At 41.9% G+C, this 22,497-nt stretch overlaps 1 protein-coding gene across 6 annotated transcripts in view; it reads right to left on the bottom strand.

The window, feature by feature from the left end:
• Window positions 1–22,497, bottom strand: part of MAPRE2 (microtubule associated protein RP/EB family member 2) — a 160,289-nt gene that overhangs the window by 87,423 nt on the left and 50,369 nt on the right. The window contains exon 1 of one of the 6 annotated variants that reach the window (XM_003995130.5): window positions 11,576–11,843. The exons of the other annotated variants lie outside the window; for them this stretch is intronic. Coding sequence (XP_003995179.1) covers window positions 11,576–11,694 — 119 coding nt within the window. The 5' untranslated portion in view covers window positions 11,695–11,843. Of the gene's footprint in view, window positions 1–11,575; window positions 11,844–22,497 lie in introns of those variants that run through there. 6 annotated transcript variants of the gene reach the window in all.

Genomic DNA, 22,497 nt, shown 5'->3' with positions numbered 1-22,497 from the left:
AACAAGCTCAATTAAAGCAAAAAGAACACATTCAATTCTCAAGTGATATCTGAGTGGCTGTGACCTGCTCTGTCCCAACTAGACCACAGAAAATAATCATCCATAACCTAGATTGCAAGATTACTGCTATCATGGAAGCAGTAACTCATCTGGAATTTGGCCTGAAGGTTTTGCAAGAAGATGAATAAACGACAGAGGAAATAAGTTAAGCTCACAAAATGTACTAGTAGACCTAGGGCCTTTGTGAAGTCATAAGATATTTTATAATATCTTTAGATTTTGAAACATATGTGGTTATGAAAATTTGGCTCTTAGCTGTGAAGATTCTGGAAGCTAAGCATCCCCACTCTTCTCAAAAATCACAAGGTCCCTCAGTTGATCCTTTCAGGTAAACCAAAGATTTTACTGGACATTTGCTTCCCAGTTTCTCAATTCTACTTAAGGCAATTTCTCCTTGGGGGTTTAGAGAAGTCTGGAGTCAAACTAACAACACCAAAGCTTCCAAATTAAGAGAATGCATCGAGGAAGAACTGGGGGATGTTTGCCTCTGAGTTAAAAAAAAAAAAAAAAAAGCAAAAGAAAAAAGAAAACGGAGGGCATCCAATGCTTAAATACTCTGATTTTTAAAAGTGTGAAAATTGTTCTTTGCTACCTTTAAAAGAGAAAACATTTCTACACACATTTTCCTCAAACACAGGAGTGGAAAAGTTGATCCAACATCAAGGGGACACTCAATACAAAGGAAAAAGTATCTATGTAATTACTGGGTTCTTCTCCACAGAAAAAAACATCCCCTGGCTATCCAGATGCCAAGGAAAACCTAGCTCTTAAATTTAACTCACTCATATGCAACTTTTAAAGTGGGTGTAGTAGTCGTTCTGCCCACCCCCCGAAGTAGAAGAATGATCCTGTTACCTTACTTTTTAAAAGTCTATTTTAATAGTCTGTTAATACATACCTACAGAGAGCTGGACCTAACTGCTAGAAAAGGCAGTGTAGACAAAGACCAGGTAGATCAACTCTTCTTTTTTCTTGAGGAGTTTGTATGCAGGTGAAGAACACAAGACCCGTATCCATTAAAATCTAAGACAAGACTATATTACAATATCTATAATACATTTTTATAATCCCCTTAACAACAAGAAGATAAAACACCTCATTTTAAAAAACAGGCAACTGATTTAAGCCGATGCTTCACTAAAGATACGCAAAAGGCAAATAAGCACACAAAAAGACAGCTAGTATCATTCATCTCCAGGAAAATGTAAATTAAAATCTCCATGAGATACCTCTACACATCTGTTAAGGATGGCCAAAATTTACAAGACTGATAACACCAAGTGTTGCCAAAGAGGTGAAGCACCTAGAACTCTCATGCATTGCTGGCAGGAACAATGGCACAACCGCTCTGGACATTTGCGGTTTCTTAAGGTTGACTATAGGACTCAATCATTTCCCTCCTAGGAATTTACCCTAGGGAGATGAGAACATATATTCCCATAAAGACTGTACATGACAATTCACAGAAGTTCTATCCATAATTGCTAAGAATTGGAAGTAACCCAAATGTTCATCAACTGGTGAATGATAAAATATGGTGCAACCATACAATGGATTGTTCAGCAACCAAGAGTGCCGAACTGCTGATAAAACCAATCTGGATGAATCTCAAAATTATGCTGACGATAAGAAGTCAGACACTATAGAGTACAATCTGCATGGTTCCATTTAGATCAAATGTAACCTACTGGTTGGTGACCATGTAAGCAATTACCAATATAGAGCAGTGGTTGCCTTGGGCTACGGACAAAGGGTACCAGGCATCTTCTGGCAGTGATGGCTTCAAGGGCAAATACGCGGCCAAACCTCACTGAATCATACACTTTAAATGGATGCAGTTTAGTGCATCTAAGTTAATTCTTAATAAAGCTGATAAGAGGGAAAGGGCTACCATGTGATTTGTTTGAATTTTTTCCTCTGATTCAATTTAGACTTTTAACTAACATCTGCTACACGCCAGGTATTGTAACAGGTACTGAGGCCACAAAGATAATAGATTATTATAGAAAAAGGGTGACAGTAGACTGGAACTCCTAACAATAATACTGGCTGACGGTTCCGTTCTATTCTATTCTATTCATTTATTTGCGAGTGAGGGACAGAGCATGTATGCAATCAGGGGAAAGGGGCAGAGGGAGTGAGAGAGACAGAATCTTAAGGAGGCTCCATGTTCAGCATGGAACCTGATGTGGGGCTCGATCCCATGACTCTGGGATCATGACCTGAGCTGAAGTCAAGAGTCGGGTGCTCAACAGACTGAGCCACCCAAGTGCCCCTACTAGTAAGTGCCCCTACTAGCTGACATTTTAAGAGATGTTTACTTTGTACCAGTCACTGCTTGGTATACTTTATATTCCATAGTTCATTTAAATCCTCATTAAGAACTCTGTGAGGCTGATGCTATTATTATTTCCACCTGCTTAAGAGGCTTAAGAGGCTAAGAGAAAAACGAGGCTCAAGAGGCTAAAAAGTTTACACTAGATCATCTGGTTAGAAAAGGGTAGAGCTGGCATAGTGAGTCTGTCTCTCTAGCAACCTGAGACTTTGAGAACCCCGACTGTTCTGAAGGTGGACCAAGAACGGAGGTGCCGGATGGTGCAGACCATCTGCTCAGTCCAGTCCAAGTTCTGAACTGGGGTTGAGGTAGCAGTGACACAGTCATCACACAGGCTAGAAATATGTTTGCTATTATTCATGCTGACACCTTTAAGTCAATGTTATGACAATGCTATGTGCAGATCAGAAATCCCAGGGAGAGAAAACCTGGCTTCTCAAACACCAAACCTGCTTTTCAATTTACCGTGCACTGCTAGCCCCACTAGGGGATTTTGCAAAGACTTACAGGTCCCTGTTCTCTCTGCCATCAGCCCCCGGCCTCGCTGGCTGATGGCTCTCATCTCTTTCTCCTCCTCTCTGGAGAGCTGGCGTTGGAGGGGCAGATTCACTCTGCTCCCAGACACAGAAAGACAGGGGTCAAAGAGTGAGGAGGGAGAGGCTGGCACACCCGTCTGGGAAGCCCTCACACTGTACCCACCGAGCACCCCCTCTTCCCCATCCTCCTTTACTAACAAGACATTCAGCCCACAAACTCCACAAGCTTTCTATTTCATGGTTATTGATGGTGAGCAGGTCCCTATAGCTGGGATAATGCACTCAGAGCTCCCCTTTTGTTTATTCCTAATTGGTCAGTCTCCATGGGGATTCGCTCAGCCTTCATCCAGACTGGGGGGTGAGGGGGCTGGAGCAGGGAGGTACCGTGAATGCAGATGGCTGGTTTCCTGCCGGCATGGCACTATCGCAGGGGTCACATTAAGGCCAGATATTGCTCAATAACTTCCAGAAGGTAGGAAGCTGGTCGAAGAGCTGGGGAGGCCAGACGTCTGCAGCTGAAAAAATGGCACTGACATGGTACCTCCAGCTTTAGGGGCCCACGTTGCACCTCACACACACAGCAGGTGCTCAAACGAAGAGAAGAAAACAAAAATTCCAAGGGGGTATCGAGAAAGAAATCTCCCAGAGGATTATTTTGCAGTTAGTACAATATTCCTGGAGCATACTAAGCAGGCCGGACGCATTACAGATCAACACAGGCGGCGGCTCCAGAGCAGCCGGGAGAAAATGAAACAAAATCTGGGCTATGGGCTGCTATGTGCGCAGCCTCACAGGGCAGATACTGGAGGAGCACATTTCATTTGTGATCTGTGACCTTTTTTTAATGTAAGAATAGTACCTGCATTAGGCAATTCTTTACCATCATCCATGTGACTTCAGTAAGTCTGTTATTTTGAGATGCTTCCCAACATATTTCAGCCCGTAAACCTCATGATTTAAATGAAAACTAATTTAAAAAATTTTTTTAATGTTTATTTTTGAGAGAGAGAGAGAGAGAGAGAGACAGAGAGAGAGGGAGGAAGGGAGAGAGCGCACTCGAGTTGGGGAGGGGCAGAGAGAGAGGAAGACACAGAATCTCAAGCAGGCTCCAGGCTCTGAGCTGTCAGCACACAGCCCCACGCGGGGCTCGAACCCACGAACTGTGAGATAATGCTAAACGAAAACTAATTTTTAAAATTCGTGCTATTAAAGTACTAACTGAACCACCACTGATGAGGCAATACATTTATGGAATTCCAATTTAAAAACAAAATGGTACACATGTACTTATCTGTGCAGTTGCCATCATTATTATTCTCTGTTTCTCTGTGCACATCAAGTAAGTGGGAATAGTCTTATTTTCCTTTCTGTATAACAGTATACTGTACTGTATTTAACCTAGCGATGGTCAATGCAACTATCATAAAAATCTGGAGATCAAAGAGATAAGCCTTTTACTCTTCCCACATGACTTTCTGTCAGGGTAAAGGAACTTTCCTACGCAGGTCCCTCAACATTGCTCAGACTTGTGCCTCACGGCTGTATTAAAACTTATTTACAGAGGTCATACTAAGGGAGACACACACACACACACACACACACACACACACACACACACACACACACACAGTTTTTATTTACAATGCTCCATTTCTGAAAGCTTGTGAAAATTACAGGACTGATAACTTCACTTCTGCTGGACAGTGATCACAAAAATCGGGGTCAAGTGTGGGTCCCCCCACCTTCTCAGATGCCTCCTACCAAGTACTATTTGACAGCCTGCTGTCCCTGACCCTGGGGGTTTTAGGAGGAGGGGCTGTGCAATATTTCCCTCTGCATTCTGGGGGCCCAGGAGTGGAGAAGAAGTCAGTAAGGTTGCCTAAAGAATAGATTCTTGAGCGACTGTGGGAGTTTGGGCTTAAATCTCAATTCCTATGTAAAATCCAGAAGTGGGAATTTAAAAAGCTACATTAGCAACAACTTGAAAACATGTTTTGGTATTTCAAAATGACAAAAGGAAATAGATGTGGTAGGGGGTGGAGCCCACTTTGGAAGCTTCACTTTCTCCCGATGTGTGGACCCACCAAATGCAAACCCTGCAAGGAATCACAGGGTTGGGGGCTCTTAAATAAAGGGATACTGCTATTTAGCATAGGAAAATGTCCCCGAAATGTTCATGCCTCTGGCAATTTTGACAAGTTACCTCTCAGGGCTTTGCCAGGATACGATTATACTCAAGAAAAAATTTAATGTCTTTAAAACAAAGCAAAACAAAAACACCACTTCTGAGGGGGAAAAAATGGGATCACAGAAATCTAAGGAAGAACAGTGGAAGAGAAATTTCAGGCTTATGCAACAACCAACACTGACCACCGACTCCAGGACCAATTCTCTATGATAGATGACAAGTCTTATAGACTACCAATGCACACTATACATTAAAAAAAATTTTTTTTAACGTTTTTATTCATTTTATTGAGACGCACAGCAAGAGCAGGGGTGGGGCAGAGAGAGAGGGAGACACAGAATACAAAGCAGGCTCCAGGCTCTGAGCTGTCAGTGGGACTCGACCCCATAAACCGTGAGATCATGACCTGAGCCGAAGTTGGACACTTAACTGACTGAGCCACCCAGGCGCCCCTGAGCACACTATACATTTTTAACTCCTACTTTTCGCTCTCAAATCTCTTGCCCTTTTTCTTTTCTGTTCCAAGTCATGGCCAAAATCTGATGCCTCTTGCCTCTAGCAAGTCAGGTCTAGAAATAACAAAGACTGAGCTCTAGCCATATTTTCTTTACTGGACAAACTACACAAAGTACACCATCACTAAAAGGAGCCATATCAACTTGACTATCCTATGTATATATCATCACCTTCTGCTCTTTTAGAAACAAACAAACAAAAAAAATCATGCCTAAAGAAGAAAGTCTGTCCTGGTTCAAGTGAGTAAAATTCTAATTAGCCAGGGGAGATCTGACACTGAAAACGTACAAGTATTTTTTCTTTTTTTAAGTAACCTACTAAGAAATTATTTCTTGGTGGCCTACAAAAACTGTTTAATCTTTATCCCGCTATTTTTCATTAAAATGAATGATCACCCTTAGGGGATGCATTTAACAAAAAAATTTTGGAGAAATTTCTTTGATTCATACTACAGGTTGAAAGGTGGGTAATTTCAGTTTTTGCCTATGTGAATTATACATTTCCATTTTGAAAGAATTTTCTCAGGAAAATACAAATTCTAAGGGCCCCAAACACTGAGATAAACCATCAGAATTTTGAAATGAACGAAGAAGCAAGGTCCCTGTCATACTGGTGGGATGTGTGTGGAGTGTTATAGGAAAAAGGGCTGCTGGAATTGTGCGTAAGATGCCAGGGGAGTAGGACACATCCAATTTAGTATCCCAGAGACCGACACTGAATGGCAGCCTAAAGTCAGGAAGAATGAAACTATTCTAACTATATATATTCTAACATAGTTCATTGTGAAGAAACGTACTTTTCACAAGAAAAGAACAAATCAATTTTTTTTAAGTGAAATGTAAAAAATTCAAAAGTAAGCCAATCTACTCAATCCAGGTTGAATGCTCAGTCTACTCTAGAACCTGCCATCAAGGGGATCACCTTCTAGCCGTATAAGGAACTGGCTCTGGAGCCATTTGGAGTGCTCCAGGAAGCTTCATCTGAGAATATCTGTACATTTTCTGGCCTTAAATGACTCAGAAGGATCCTTCACAATGAAGTATCATCCACCCTGCTTCTGAGTTTGGGAGGATTAGAACAGCGCCCTCTTGAAGCTATATGCTAGCTACCTCTTGAAGTTCTACAGCTAACTATGAACTGGGCTTCTACAAATACAGAAGTCACTGTCTGAGCTAACTGCCAGTCCTGTGAAGGGACAAAGCTGCTTTGATTGCTTCTACTCCCGGAAGGAGGACTCAAGTGAGGAACATACACCTAGTCTCTAGGGCGGGGCTTGAGAATTCAGTCAGGGCAAACTGAGTATTCTCGAGCAATTCTGGCCCTCTAGGGTGGGGCACTGGAGGACTCCCCATTTCCTTTCAACTCCCATTTCAAAACAAGAGATAAATGCCAGCATGCATTTCTATTTTCATTATGCTGTTTTTCCATCAATGAGTTTTCATTAGCCTTCAATTTTCAAGTTCTGACTACCCTGCCTGCCTTTCAATGCCTCGGCCTTATCTTCCACTACTGCCCAATATGCACACCTTGTCAGGCCAATGAAAATTCTGATTCTAAAGCCTACACTCCTTTCACCAAGACTTACGGTCTTCCTCAGTGTTGTTTAGTTTCCTAGAGCACACTGGCTTTGAGGGGATCTTTTTCTACTTTGAATCACTGTGGACTGAGGAAATGCAAACCACGTTTACTATTAGATCAAGCCAAGTATTCACAACAAGGTAAATCTGTTACACAAGGAGTTGCTTATACATCTGACTTTGCTCCAACTCAAAGTCCTTAAGGGGCATCTATCTCAGACCCATCTCAGGAATTTGTCGAACTGTCTAAACCGAATGGAATATTTAGATTAGTACCAGTATTTCCTGCTCCATTAATCTAAGGGATTATTCATGGAAGCTTCAAGAGGTCCTATCAATACAGAAAAGATACTGCATATGGAAATCAACGTCCTCAACTCAGAGGACCACTTCAAGCCACTGTTCTGCCAGGATTGTGCCCTGTAAGAAGATACAACCAGTGACACCCACTGCTGAATACGGGTGAGCATCTCACCACAGGTGCCCAGAAGACCAACCCCTTAACAGAAGTTCGGACAAAGAACCCTGAAGAGAAGTTGAAAATTAGGCACCTACCAAGCGTCAAGTAATCCTTTGATTTTTACAAATACGAAGAAAAATATTAAGGACAAAAGTCACTCTTTCCGAAAAGTTCCTATGACAAGTAAACCCAGATGATACTGTGACATACCTAATAGACAAGCGAAGCTAGACTTTTTGCTGTCTGCAGCTGCTGTTGTGGGGAGTAAGGATCAGAAATCTACATCCTGGTCAGAGAAAGCCGTGTTATGACAGCCTCTATGAAATGGAACATGCCTTCACAACTCTTTTATACACACACGATATTTCTTTTTATTTTTCTTAAGAGTTCATTTTGCAAAACTGGCAATGCTGGGTGGGAGGGCCAAGGTCTTAGGCTTACATTTTAAGTTTTGCCTTCCTTTACAGTCCACTTCCTGGGGCCAAGCCTTTTTTTTTTTTTTTAAGTATTCCGAAACATATGCTACTGTAGTTGCATGTTCAAACACTCATGTGGAAACAGTCCCCTGGACTCATACGTTCATTCTTAAAAGACTGGAGTATGCAAACAAAGATGCAGTGGGCAGAAGGCCAGTTAATAAATCTCATTTCCTACTAGCATCTGCATGAAACAGAGCTATAGGGAGTAGCTCCTCCAGGGAGAGCCAGAGCACGACTCATTCGCTCTGAGAATTAAACAGTGTCACCTCAGATGGCCCACACCACATTTATTTTTTAAGCAGCTCTTAAAATATATGGATTTCTCGTGCTCATAAATGCACTGAGGAAGCTGGGTCCAAGGCACTCACACAGTAGTGAACATGAATGGTGGAAACATCCACACAGTCCTGCTGAGCCATTTTTGCACCGGTTCCTTTCAACTGAAATCACTAATGAGAATAATTTCCGAAAGGTAACTTGCTCTTCCTATCAAAGCGCACATGGGTTTCAATAATGGCGTACCACCCTCTCCAGTCCAGGCTACAAAAATGGGCTTGGTTACACAAAGAGATACCTGGATTAAGATAATCTGGGTCATGAACCATATTTGACCCTTATCTGTAAATAATCCAGTGCAAATGTCACGACGATAATGTCTCTTGCTGGGAAGAGTGACCATCTGTCCAGTTGACAGTGCTGGAAAGAACAGTGTTGTTCCCTAGGTGTCCTCTCCTCTTCTCACCTATGCCAGCTCTTGTCCTGGAGCTCCAGGAAGATCCCTTTGCAGTAGTAATGGCATTCTTCTTGTATTTACATAGATCGTTTAAGAAAGTCTTTGTTTTAAATGGTTGAAGCTAACGAGCAAATACAGAAAATGAAGCCAAAGGTAAGGGAACCGCTGGTAAAGAAGTCAGCAACGGAATCAGGAAAAGTATTCCCTCTGATCGTCCCAGGGCTCCGGTCTTACCCAGACACTCCATGGGACTCAAAAAGAACTCTTAAGCACATATAATTTATGAGGGCTATAATGAACCCACCACCAAAGTAGACTTTATTTGGTTAAATCTCTCTACTTGGGCTTTCACAGTACCTTCCAAGTTTCCTCAGCAATTACATGGCAATATTATTCCAGCCTCAAGATGCCAAAGTAATTATGGAACACTTCCTGGATAGAAAAATGTCTCACATTTTTCCTTCCCCTATGCCCCTCCAAAAAAATAAGTGAGAGTTATACTACATGGGCCATCCACTTTGAAAGGAAAGCAGACCAAAGAAAACATAAGGTGGATCTGTCTTAGCGTACACCCTTTGTATAATTTAATACCAATGCCACCTTGGAGGATTCCTTCTTCATTTAACCTATGACATCTCTCACTATGGTGTCCAGTAATCCTATTATATAAAATACAAATGCAATAATGCTCTTACTGACTTCAGAATTTTGTACAGTCAGATCTTCTTTAAATTCAGTTTTGTTTTTCATAGAATTTCAGGTACCATTACAGGGACTCAAAACAAACTGGAAATAATTTAGGACATGGAAATAACTTAGATTGAATTTAAAAGGTAAATAAGATTTCATTTTATAGCAATAGTTTGCCACCAAAAGGTAGCATTTAGCCTTTCCACCACCAAGTAATTTTCCATTGCCATTTCAAGTTTGTTTATATGACTAATAAAACCCAACTAGGCAACTTCCTTTGGCGTATGTGGTAAAATTCGAACTCTTACAAGCAACTGCTACTTATACGGCAGAGATTAAGTCACTTAAGAAACGAGGGTTTCAAATTTATTATCCGTAAGAACAGTTGAAAGAAGTGAGGTTTAAAAGCAACTCAGGGTTTGGGTTTTTTGTTTTTCAATTCTATTTTAGGCTTTGGAATGTGCACAGGGAAAGGTGGATGAATAAGGGAGAGAAGGGACCCAATGTTCCAATCACAAGGATCTTCCAAAGGAGACAGTCCCAGAAGCTGTGGACCAATTTTGGTTTATATTAAGAGAATAACAAGTGCTTGGAATCTGTAAGGATGCCATGTCAACCTATTAGCTGGAACCATAAGGCATGAGATTTTGGTGACCTCATGGGCACAGCCAAAATTAACTCCAAGTATTTATGTAACTGCCAGAGATGACAGGGCAAAGGTTGCTTATGATTTTTTTTTTTTTGAGTCAGCAAATAGGGTTTCTTTGGCCACAGAGGAAGTCGGGGTACTCTTGGTCCTATTTTGTAATTATGTCATATTTATACACACCACCGAATACCCATAATACCATCTGAACAAACGTTTAGATGAAGGCATTAAAAAAAAAGAGTTATTTCCTGTTGCTCACTAGCTGAGAGGATGCGCTTTAGAGGTATGTGTGCTCTGCCTGAAAGCAAAAGCATTGTTAGTGGTTATCAAGGTAACATTTAAAAATAACTACCCTAGTACAAAAGAACTTCAGAGGAAATATGAGGGAAGCTATCAGTCTCCCCTCAAGTCTGGCCTTGAGCTGCATTAGGCTCTAGCTGCATTCTCCATTACATTGTTATCCTTATCAAACAATGCAAACAATTTTAATGAGCTTATCTACTAGAACATACTGCCAGATATGCTAATGTAAAAATGATGCCAACCTTACAGTCCGACTCATTAATCAAAAAGCTCACAATACAATGACCAAGATCAGTCCCAGCCTCACATCAGACCTCAGCAAAATAGCAGGAATTACCTTCCTACTGTTTAAACAAGGGCGGGCTCCCCCACCCATGCGGAGGCTATAAACTCCTAAGAAAATGCATAAGGGCACCCGGTTTTCCTCAGGTCCATTGCAGTCCGGTCTCTTTCTAATAAACCACGGGTTCTATGGAGAAGATTTTGGTGAATGTCTGACACGGTGACCTCTGCTGTCAATCCTTGCACCAATCAGCGAGCAGAATTCTTACAAAGCTCCATCAATCTGGCGGTTTAACATCACAGACTGCAGCTTAATCTAGAGGATTCCATCTTTCCTGCACACACACCAGGGCAAGCGCAAACATTTTTCTCGCCATCCTCCCGTTCTCTGCCTTTAGGCACAGCCTACCCAATGGTTCCTTTAAAATCTAAAGGAAAGGAGAAAAGGAAGTGCTACAGCGTGTCTCTCTTTGGAGAAAGGGAAGAAATTGCTTGCGTTTTTACCAGTGGGGAAGGAAGGCGATGGAAGGAGACCCCTCGCAGGCAGCAAACCTATTCACAAAATGCTCTCCATCTGCAATCATGAAGCCTCAATGCACGGCTAACATGACACATGGAAACAGCAAGTGATCACAAGCGCCCTCGTGAACGCATGTCTGCAGCCCGGTCCGGGCGCAGTGTCCGCTCCATTATATAACGGGCCGGATTTCCGCGCGCCCCCGCCGAGCTCCCCCGCCCGGCGCCGCTCCCGGTGCCAGCCCCATTACCTGTAGGAACGCTCCCCGCGCACTGTGTGCTTCCGGAAAGGAATGATGGTCCCGTTATCCTGGATGATGTCGTTGTTGTTCTCGCCATTTGGGGACAGGGTTTGGGTCGGACCAGGCATTGGCGCACTCCCGAGGTAGGGAACAAACCGCGGCGGGCTGGCTGGTGAGGAAGGTGGCTGCGTCGCGTCTTCCCGCTCGCCTGCTCCTCGCGCAGACCTTGCCTGCCGCCTGCTCGCTGGCTCCCTTCTCCCCGCTCGGCTCCCGCCCCGCCCTCCTGCGTCCCGCCCTCCCGGCTGCTGACGTCAAAGCGCCGGCAGCAGCACCGGGTCACGTGGCCGGGCCTGTCACCATAGCAACCCGCTAACTCATCACCTCTCCTCAATTCGCACTGGGCCGAGGCGTGACCATGCCAGCAGCTCCAGGCAGGCACCGGGGCAGGCCTACATCTGGCACGTAAAACCCCAGGCCACCCCCAGCCCCCCTCGCAGACTCGCCTCGTCTGAAAACCAGCTCTTCCTCTAACCATTTCCTTTCCGACCCGTGCTCCAACTGCAGCTGTGTACACAAAAGAACGATTCAGGCAGAGGGGTGTGGGAGACCCTTTAACTCCTTCAATACCAAGATCTTACAGCATTCAAATTAAGCCCGGTCTGGTTTCAAAAAATACATAGAAAGATATGGTGGCCTGCTTCTAGAAAACGTTCACCTTATCGGCTTCCTCCCCCATTCTCTCAACAGCAGCAACCTCCTTCCCAAAAGAAGCCCCAAAGCTGAAAACCTAAAAGAAAACTGCTTTTCCTTCCAATCAATGTAGCCTTTCCTTTAGTAATGTGAAGATTAAAGATTGAAAATTAAGAGATTATCTGCACAAAAGAATTCTCAAAGAGGGCTTAAAAAAATAGCTAACCTTTTAGCACAGGGTAACCCAAGAGCCCCCAATTCCAATTCTTCAACTGCCTCTAGATACCGATAATTAACTCATTTATTTTATTTTCGTTTGTGTTAAACAAGTCAACACTCAACTTAAGTATTTGAAAGCTCCCCACATTCTAGCTGTTCTGTATCATTGCCACGCAATTTTCAAATACATTGGCTATGAGACAAGTGCGATTATCATCACCCCTATTTTAAAATGAGTCAACTATTGTATGGAAACCAATTTGACAATAAATTTCATATATTAAAAAAAATGAGTAAACTAGTGAGATTAAAGTAACTTGCTCAAGGTCACAGAGCTAGGAAGTGGTGAACTGGAACATCAAAATGACGTGCTTTTTATCAATGTGATTGGACAGTACTGATCTATATTTAATGTGAGCTCATAAATATAGATCAAGGTAAGTAAGAATCAAGTACTTTATGTACATTCGCAACATGACCACTGTGAACCAAATTGCTAGTACTAGGCAAAGTCGATGGATTAGATTATAAACTCTCAACAGACCCCAGATGCATCCATTGCTTTCCTTCAGAGAGGAGAAGAGACTTTAAAGGATCTCTGCTCATCAAAAGTGGTCTCTGACCTTTTGTGGGTGTGAAGGGAAGAACCGGGGTATAAAAGACAGCATAAATGTATGTAGCAGAAAGTACGAGGCTATATGGCTCATCCGTTCACATCATTGTATGGTTTATCAGCTTTATCATTTTGTGGTACAGACATTTAAAAAAAAAACCCCACAACTTTGTCATTCCTGACAATTCTCCAGTGTATCTCCGTGGTAATAAGTTATTTCTGGCACCAAGCTTCTAGAATTAGAAGCAAAAAGTTCGCAACCCAGATGGTAATGATAATCTCAAACAGGGTTTTTTGGGTTTTTTTGTTTTTTGTTTTCTATTTTATATTCTTCTTTGGGGCCGTATTTTAGAAGTTTTGGTTTTCTGCTTTTCCAGTGAATTCCAATGAATCTCATCACATGAGATTTTTTCCCCCTCGTACAGTAAGGATCTACTTCTGACCTAAGACTTGCAAGGTACACAGATAAACATATCTAAGTACAAGAGATATACAGGAAGCCTCACACTGCACACTGAGCTAATGAGGCCTGTGAGTGTGTGCAGTCCTTGCTACAAATAACCACAGTTCCTCTTACTATTTCTGTTACTGGCCCCACAGTTGTCAATTTCCTTACTAATTTGTTCCCTTTCACCAAAGCTTCCCTTTCTTTGGGGATAGTCTGAAGGTGAAAAGCACAGTCTACAAATCAAGTATTTAATGTTTTTAGAGTACATCCTCTCATTTTGGGTTCTTTAGTACAGCTTTCTTCTCCACGATCCCATATTTAAGCAATAATTGGTGTTATCATGGGGACTAAATTTGTCAGAATTTGAATGTATAGCTCATTGACTATCCCATCTTATTTTGTGGAAATTATAGTCCCACTGTTTCTATGCTGCTTATGAAGGAGAGGACTATGGCCAAGAATTTGGGTTGATGGGCTAAAAGGGAGGGGTGGTGAGTCAGGTGAAGGAGGTATCTAAGAATCCTTGTAAATCTTCTTCTAAGACTGCTGTGAGCCATGATACTATAAAGGGACCCAGAGAGCTCCAGAGACTTGTGATTACCCTCGGAGACACTGGGGTAACCGGGGTAATAATTTGAAAATACTAAACAGATGTGTTTTCATTCCTTTCCCCATAAATCAAGTAGCCTGGCAGCCATTCTCCCATTCAGCCCTAGGGAAAAGGAGAGGGCAAATTCCACTTTGGGAAGGTGGTTGTAGGATACAGGGGAAGTGCCAAAAAGGCAGGGAGGGGGAGGAAAGAGTCTACCCCTTCCAAACCTGACTGAGTATAAGGAGATGAAAGGAGAAAAAATCAGGTCCCCCAAGGGAGATGTTACAGAGGTCTGGCTTTGTTCTCAGCCTCTGGGACTTACCTTGACCTCCTTTCCCATTTGAGACTCTGAGAAATAACCACCTCAACGAACGTCTCCCCAACACTTCCCTCCCTAAGCAAGGTACAGTCCCAGCACAATCACGACTAAAATCAATGGCTTGGTATGGTTAGGCAGAAGGGCCAGGGGGAAGGAAGGACATCTAAAAAACTGAACAACCACCCAAGAGACGGAGTTATTCAAAGATAGTCTAAACTCCAATAGGTTAGAATTCTGTGGATTGACAAGTTTAAAACCATTTGTTTTCCCACCTCTCATCAGGGTAAGGACTACCACATAGATCAATTATAGAAAAAAATAACTATGCAAAAGCATCTATGAATATCTGAGTGTGGATTAAGGTTTTATCTTATGTACCCAGGTGTTTCTAAAATAAAATATATGCAGACCATTGTCTTTCATTTCCAACTGCCCCACGGAGAAACAGCTCCTTCATCAAGCATCGGGATTAAAACTGGGCCTCTGGAGCCAGTCAGATCTGGGTTCCTTGCTTGGTTTCATTACCTGCTGGCTATGTGACCGGAACAAGTTACTTTGCATCTTTAAGATTTAGGCTCCTCACTTTCTTCACCTAGAAAGTAGGTGTGATAATACTGCTTTCATATGGTTGCTGTGAAGATGAAGTTACAGAATATATTTAAGGCAGCTAACACAGTGTCTGGCATATGACAAAGGCTCTTTAGTGGTAAATGTTCTATATAAGGCGGCGCCAGGGTGGCTAAGTCCGTTAAGTGTCCAACTTTGGCTCAGGTCATGATCTTCTGGTTTGTGAGCTCAAGCTCCGCATGGGGCTCTGTGCTGACAGCTCAGAGCCGGGAGCCTGCTTCATGTTGTTTGTCTGTCTGTCTCTCTCTCCCCCCTCCTCTGCTGGTGATCTGTTGCTCTCTTAAAAATAAACATTAAAAGAGGGGCGCCTGGGTGGCGCAGTCGGTTAAGCGTCCGACTTCAGCCAGGTCACGATCTCGCGGTCCGTGAGTTCGAGCCCCGCGTCGGGCTCTGGGCTGATGGCTCAGAGCCTGGAGCCTGTTTCGGATTCTGTGTCTCCCTCTCTCTCTGCCCCTCCCCCGTTCATGCTCTGTCTCTCTCTGTCCCAAAAATAAATAAACGTTGAAAAATAAACATTAAAAAATAAATAAAATAATAGGTAAGGCATATTCTTGTGTATGAGAAGCTGGTACAACAGGGAAGGTCCTAGGCTTGTCCTTGAGGAACTCATAAGGTTGTAGTGAGCAAGATAAAAGTACCAGCAATTATGATACAACATAATGCTGTAATAATGGTACCATACAGGGTGACATAGACCCATCAAAGATGAGCACCTAATTTAGAATGGAAATTAGGAAGGAGGTCTGAAAAGTTCCCCCAAGGAACTATCTCCTAAGCCTTGGATGAGTAATAATTATAACCTTTTTTGTTCACTTCCTACGTGCAAGATAGAATGTGAGATCCATTAGGGTAGGAGCTCCAACTCTTTTGTTCACTGCTATCTCTGGATCTCCTAGAATGGAGCCTGGCAGGTAGTAGGCACTAAATGAATACCTGATTCATTCAGTTATTCAATATCTGATTTGATTCTCCCAAAAACCCTAATGACAAAATTAAGGCAAAAAGAGGAAACGTCACTTGTCCAGTATTGCGTCTCAGGGGTTCCTGGCCCCAAAGTTCATATGCTTATCCATTAGGCTGTATCGCATTTAAAACAGAATGGTAGTATAGTGAGAAGATAAAGGATTTCTCAGGCAGATATACTTAAGTACAGAATTAGGAAAGGGAGTGAAGTCTCTGGGAAACAGCAAACTGTTCAGTATGGACCAAGAGCAGAGTACACAGCACCAAAAGATAGGGCAAGGACCGGGTACAGAAAGGTGCCATGGCCCATTGAAGGAGCTTGAACTTAATTCTGAAGGTGTTTTAGAAGCATGAAGTGGTGTAGGGAGAGAAATTAATGGTGCAGTTTGCAGATCGCAAAGGTCTGATGCTGGTTGTAGTGTAGAGAATATTGGAGAAGGCTAACATGAGTCAGCAATAAAGGCCTCAACTAAATCAGTGGCCAAGGGGCTGTGGAAGCAAGCACAGATATGTGATCTTCAGAGGGTGTAATTGTTAGGATTTTCTGACTAAATGGGTGTGGGCACCATCGTTGATGGAGGTTAAGGGTAGTCAGTGAAGGAGAAAGACATTTCAAATGAATTTCAAGTTTATGGCTTGGTTGACCAAATGGATAATGGGATCATTTATCAAACTAGGAAATACAGATGGAATCGCCCTTCTGGAAGAAAGGCTGTCAAAAGTTTGTATAGAGAGAAGTACCTCTAGGACACCCAAGTGATGAGAACGAGTGGTTACTGGGTTTCACACATAGTGGGTGTTCATTTAATATTTGTTGAATAAAGGAATATATGGGTCCTTGAATTTATTTGGTATGTTTGACTTGGATATACATAGGATTTGGAGGAAATATCTCATAGGTGAGAACTGAAGCTGTGGGTGTTGGTGCCCAGAGTGAAAGAGAAGGCTTGGCGTAGAACTCTTTAAAAGCCCAAGAATAAAAGAGAAGCCTGCGAAGAAAGACAGGGGGATTTTGCTTGGTGGGGCTAATCAAAGAGGGAGTGGTTTCACTGTGCCCAGAAGAGAAACGAATTTCAAAAAGAAATCTCTCAAGACAAATGTCACCAAGTTTGAATCACATAAGGGCAGAGAAGGGTTTACTGGATTTGAGGTGTTCTCAAAGGTAGTTTTAAGAAGTTGGATTTCAGATCAGACCCATTAATGATAACTGAAGAAAATAAAGAAGTAATCAAGTATGGAGAACCATAATTCTCTGCAAAGTCACTAATATTCTGACTAAACCAAGATATTCAAGGAAGGAGGAAATATTAAATCAAGGTTCATACGTAGTACTGGAAACTAACTGGAATCAACAAGTATTTGCACTAAAAAGTTTCCAGCAATATTGGAGGGGCCAATATGTTCATTAATGTGCACCTGTTAGGCACCAGATGAACTGACCCTTCCTGTGAGCCCCCATTCTAGTGGAGTCATGACCCACATCCCAACAGAATGATAAAACATATTTAAAATGCATGTTTGGAGAACAGCATTACAAAGTCAGACCCAGAGGACACAGAGCCATGAGAGTAACAAGCAAAAGAAGGAAACCATCAGATGTCTCAAACACAGGCCTACTCAAGGAAGATCAAACTGGGGACCACCACAGATTTTAATTTTTAGGGTTCCTAGCCTATAGCACAATCGCATTTCTCTGGAGACTTCAGCCAGCAAGCACTGCCAAAAATCCTGGTCTACTTTTCTAACATGTGAAGTTCATCTAGGACAGGGATTTTGCATTATCTTGGATTTGAGAAATCAAAAGACCATACAGAGAAGATCTGAAATCATTAGCCAGGAATGGATATTAATCCTGATTCCATCCCAGAAGCCCTTACTCATCACAAATGCCTTTTCCAGGTGAAAACATGTTCACCGAAGCTGATAATCGCTGCTGTCAAAGGCATTCACAGCTGTCACACCACTTTAGATGGGGGGCTTCCTTAGATTGTTATCACCTCCGGATGTAGACAGAAGATTCCACTTAGCAGTCACATTGCTGCCCTGGGACAAGTAATTTCTCCCATGTGTATGTCCTAGAAAATTTTCCAGTAGAGAATGGCAGGGACAAGTTATCAATCAATGGCTTAAAAATATGCTCCACATCTAAAATAACAGCAGTGGAATATACAATTGGCCAGCCAGTGGTGCTGGTCCTGAAATTGCATTGGTGGCATAGAAATGTATTTGGGATTGGTTCTTGCTCACTACTTTTAATCCCAAGGCATCAAAGATTTTTATTAGATCTTTCTTTAGATCTGATGAGAGTTTTATGATATGACGCCTCCTGATTTTAGTAATAGCCTTTTACTTAAAATTGGTGCATAAGGTTTTCCCCCTACATGAAGCTCCCTTTAAAGCCAACTTAAAAGGTGTGCTCATTCGTGATGGACTTTTGAGATTATTTGTCCTTGGAGATTACTTATCAGCCATATTTATAGCTATGCTGATATATTCATATAGAATTTTGCAAGCCTCTGATCTGCTGGTAAAATAGCAAGGTTTCCATAATGTCAAAAGATAGAACATCGCCACTGCCTAAGATGTCTTGTGTGTTGGAATTTTCTGATTTGCGATTCCTTGGGTTTTCTCAAGCTTTGGACTTAACTTTGTGGAATAATTCATAGAACATGATGGGAATGCAATTTAAAAACACTCAGCACTATGATTTCTGTAATCTTTCAATCAAATCTGTGCAATGTGAGGTTTCAGTCTATTAAATAAAAATGTGCTTTTGAATTCTACCAGCTGGCTAAATTTAAGAGCCTTAAGTATGTTTTCCATAAAAATACAATGTTATAAATGTTATAATTGAAAAATGTATTAAGTATCCCAGAAATATAGAAAATAAAGTAACCATGCCTGGGGAAACAGGTAAAGCTTTGACCAAGGCAGTGATCAGGGCTCATTCACTCAACAAATATTTATAGGGCACCTACTATGCGCCAGGAACAATTATAGGTTTCGGAAATACAGAAATTAACAAAACTAGATGAAATTCCCTGCCCTCATGCAATGTTCACTTGAGTGAGTGCGTATGTTACGGGGTTGAGGGGATAGTCAGAAGAGAGGAGTTCAGAAAGGTAACAGAAGGACCAGAATGTACAGGGCTTTGAATGGCCATTGTAAAGACTTCCACTTAAAACTAAGTTAGAAGCTACTTATTTGTAGCAGCGTTAGCAGCGTCTGCTGGCACAGATGTGGAATGCTAACAATGGCAATGATTAGCAATAGCAATGCCTAACATTTACTGAATATTTAACGGGCCAAGTGCTAGTCTTTAATTGAACAGGTACTTTAATCCTCAGAAGCTTATGAGGAAGGAGCGACTTTAAATCTCACTCGTTAGAGGAGGTAACTAGTTAAAAATAACTTAGCCTGATCACCAGCCAGGAAGTGGCAAAGCTGGGCAGGAATGTACCTGCCAGGTGTCAAAGTAGTCATTCTTATTCACTAACAACAGCCTGCCTTCCACTGGAGTCTGATAAAACCTGGGGGGTAAGAATGCAGAATCTAAGGTTGGAGAGTAGCAGGGATGAGACAGCAGAAGAACACAGAGGCAAGAGAATGTAGATTGCTGCCCTGAAGGCAATTAATTCGGTCAAGGGGGCAAAGAAGTAAAGCCAGAAAAAGGCTGAAGGCAGGGACAGCCAGGAGGGGATGGTAAACTCTACAGAACAGCACTATCCATGGGAAGAGGTTGGAAGAAGTGGAAGGATAGGAGCTGAAAATTATGGTTAAGGAAAAGGTGGGGCAGGGTGTGGTAGGAAGATATACCAGGATTTGGGGTTAGCGATATACATGATTAATAGAGACAAAGTATTTTCTTACCCTTTATTGATAGTAATTAACTTTTTCCCCCTGAGTAAACCTCAACTATCAATGTCCATTTCTTTGCTATCTTCTGGAGGGGAAAAGACAACCACAGGCACTGTTTTTTGGTACTTGTTTCTGAAGTTAAAATCTGCTTTCATTTTCACTATGCCAAAATCGTTAGAATTCAACCATCCAGCTGTAGACATGACTATTTGAGTGCTCTCATGGAAATGTGTCTGAGCCCAAATTCATGAAATTCCTTTATTTCCTTCCCCTATTTTATTTCCATGTTTACATAAAGCACATCTTGTTGAATTGAGGGGACAAAAGGCATCTCGGGCTCGACTGTGTGGCAAGAGAAATGATGAGCCTATAGGTACAATTAATAAATAATCTTCCGGAAGTCCTCAGAAGCTTTCAAGAGAGGATTTCCCTAGGGCTCCCAAAAGTCAACTAACCAATTTAGCTTTATTTCTGACTTTGATATTAAGAAGTTCAGGGGCACCTGGGTGGCTCAGTTGGTTAAGCGTCCAACTTTGGCTCAGGTCATGATCTCACACTCCGTGGGTTCGAGCCCCGCGTCAGGCTCTGTGCTGACAGCTCAGAGCCTGGAGCCTGCTTCGGATTCTGTGTCTCCTTCTCTCACTGCCCCTCCCCACTTGTGCTCTCTCAAAAATAAATAAATGTAAAAAAAAAAAAATTAAAAAAAAAAAAAGCTCAAACTGAGTCAAGAGACTCATTAATATAATTGTGAAGCCAGGAGGCAGGGTAATTGTGCAGTGAAGAGTCAATAGTTCTAACAGGCACCAGTGGCCTTCAAAATTTCAGAGGCACCCAGAACTTGGGCTACCAGCAGCAACCAGGGACACTGGGAGGGTGGGGCTTCGCTGTCAAGTACGATGTTCATGACAGCCGAGCTGTGGCTCACGGATGTCTCCTCTACAGCTTGTCAAGGGAACATGAGGCCAGCAGCTGGGAAGCAGTGTGAGTAATGGAAGAGAAATTCCCCAATTTCTGACCTCATCCGAATAAAATTTTTAAGAAGAAAATTAAAGAAGCTTAGTTCATTAAAAAAAAAAAAAAAAGAATGCAACTGGAAGTCATGAAGACTAAGTTTCTATCAGAAGTGTTCTAATTAGAGCTTATACTGTGCTTAATCAAGAGCTCATAAAGCCAAGTACCTTCATGTCCTCAATTCGCATTCACTGAACATCTACAGAACATGAACATGAAGGGTCCAGCTACACAGCAGAGCCCATGAAAACAAAGAGTCACCTTCAGCTAGCTTCCATTTAATTTCTATATGAAGTTATCAGATTCTTAGGAAATACGAAAGGATCTTAGTCTCAACACCATATGGAAAGCCACAATGAGTTAAAAATCAGCTGATACAACTCCAATCAATTCTTCAGATTAGATCTCCTCCACAGCTTGCCTCTCATACTTTCCCCCAAGCCCCTAAATTCCAGTCTTCAGGGAAGATCCTATCAGCCTTTAAGAATGCAATGGGATCATTATAAACAAGAAGCAATGGCATGTCTAGTGAATTTTTATTATTTTTTTGTCTTTCCATCCTTGTGGGAACAATTCCTTCAAACCTTGTGATTCTAGCTGAGTTTGACAATGACAATATTTCATCTTCCTGGCCCGAAGGATTGGTTCAGAGTTAGGCCTATGATCAAGCTATTTAGAATATTTCTCTAGCTTTAAAAAAAACTAAAGCCGCAGTGTGTGTGTGTGTGTGTGTGTGTGTGTGTGTGTGTGTGTGTGCGCGCGCGCGCGTACACACATGTGCACCCTTGTACTTGGGGAAGGGCAGAGATAATAGCCTCCTTATTGAAAATAGCACTCTAGAATTGAGAAAACATGGTATAAATTGTTCGGCAAGAAGTAAAAGGCATCCAAATCAGAAAAATGTAAAACTGTCACCATTTGCCCGTGACATGATATTACATATGAAAAATCCTAAGGACTCCATGAAAAATCTGTTAGAATAAATGAATTCAGTGAAGTTTCAGGGTACAAAAATCAGCATACAGAAATCTGTTGCATTTCTAGATACTTATCAACTATCAGAGAAATTAAGAAAGCAATCTCATTTATAATGAGATCAAAAAGCATACAATACCTAGGTATAAACTTAACCAAGTATGTGAAAGACCTGTACCCTGAAAACTATAAGACACTGATGAAAAAATTGAAGACACAAATAGATATTCCACACAGTAGAACATTGTTAAAATGTTCATACTATACAAAGCAATCTACAGATGCAATGCAATCCCTATAAAAGTTCCAATGGCATTTTTTCAGACAAATAAAAACAGACAATTCTAACTTTTGTAGGGAACTACAAACGATCCAGAATAGACAAAGCAATCTCAAGGACAAAGCTGGAGGCATCACACTTCCTGAAGTCAAACTGGAATACAAAACAGTAGTAATCAAAACAGTATGGTACTGGCACAAAAACAGACACATAGATCAGTGGAACAGAATAGAGAGCCCAGAAGTAAACCAATACATAGGATTAATTTATGACAAAGGAGGCAAGAATATATAATGGGGAAAAAACAGTATCTTCAATAAATGGTGCTGGGAAAAC

This window comes from Felis catus, chromosome D3 (genome assembly GCF_018350175.1).
Source record: "Felis catus isolate Fca126 chromosome D3, F.catus_Fca126_mat1.0, whole genome shotgun sequence".
NCBI classification, from domain to species: domain Eukaryota; kingdom Metazoa; phylum Chordata; class Mammalia; order Carnivora; family Felidae; genus Felis; species Felis catus.
The sequence above is the reverse complement of the archived record's forward strand: the minus strand, read 5'-3'. Positions and strand labels throughout refer to the sequence as shown.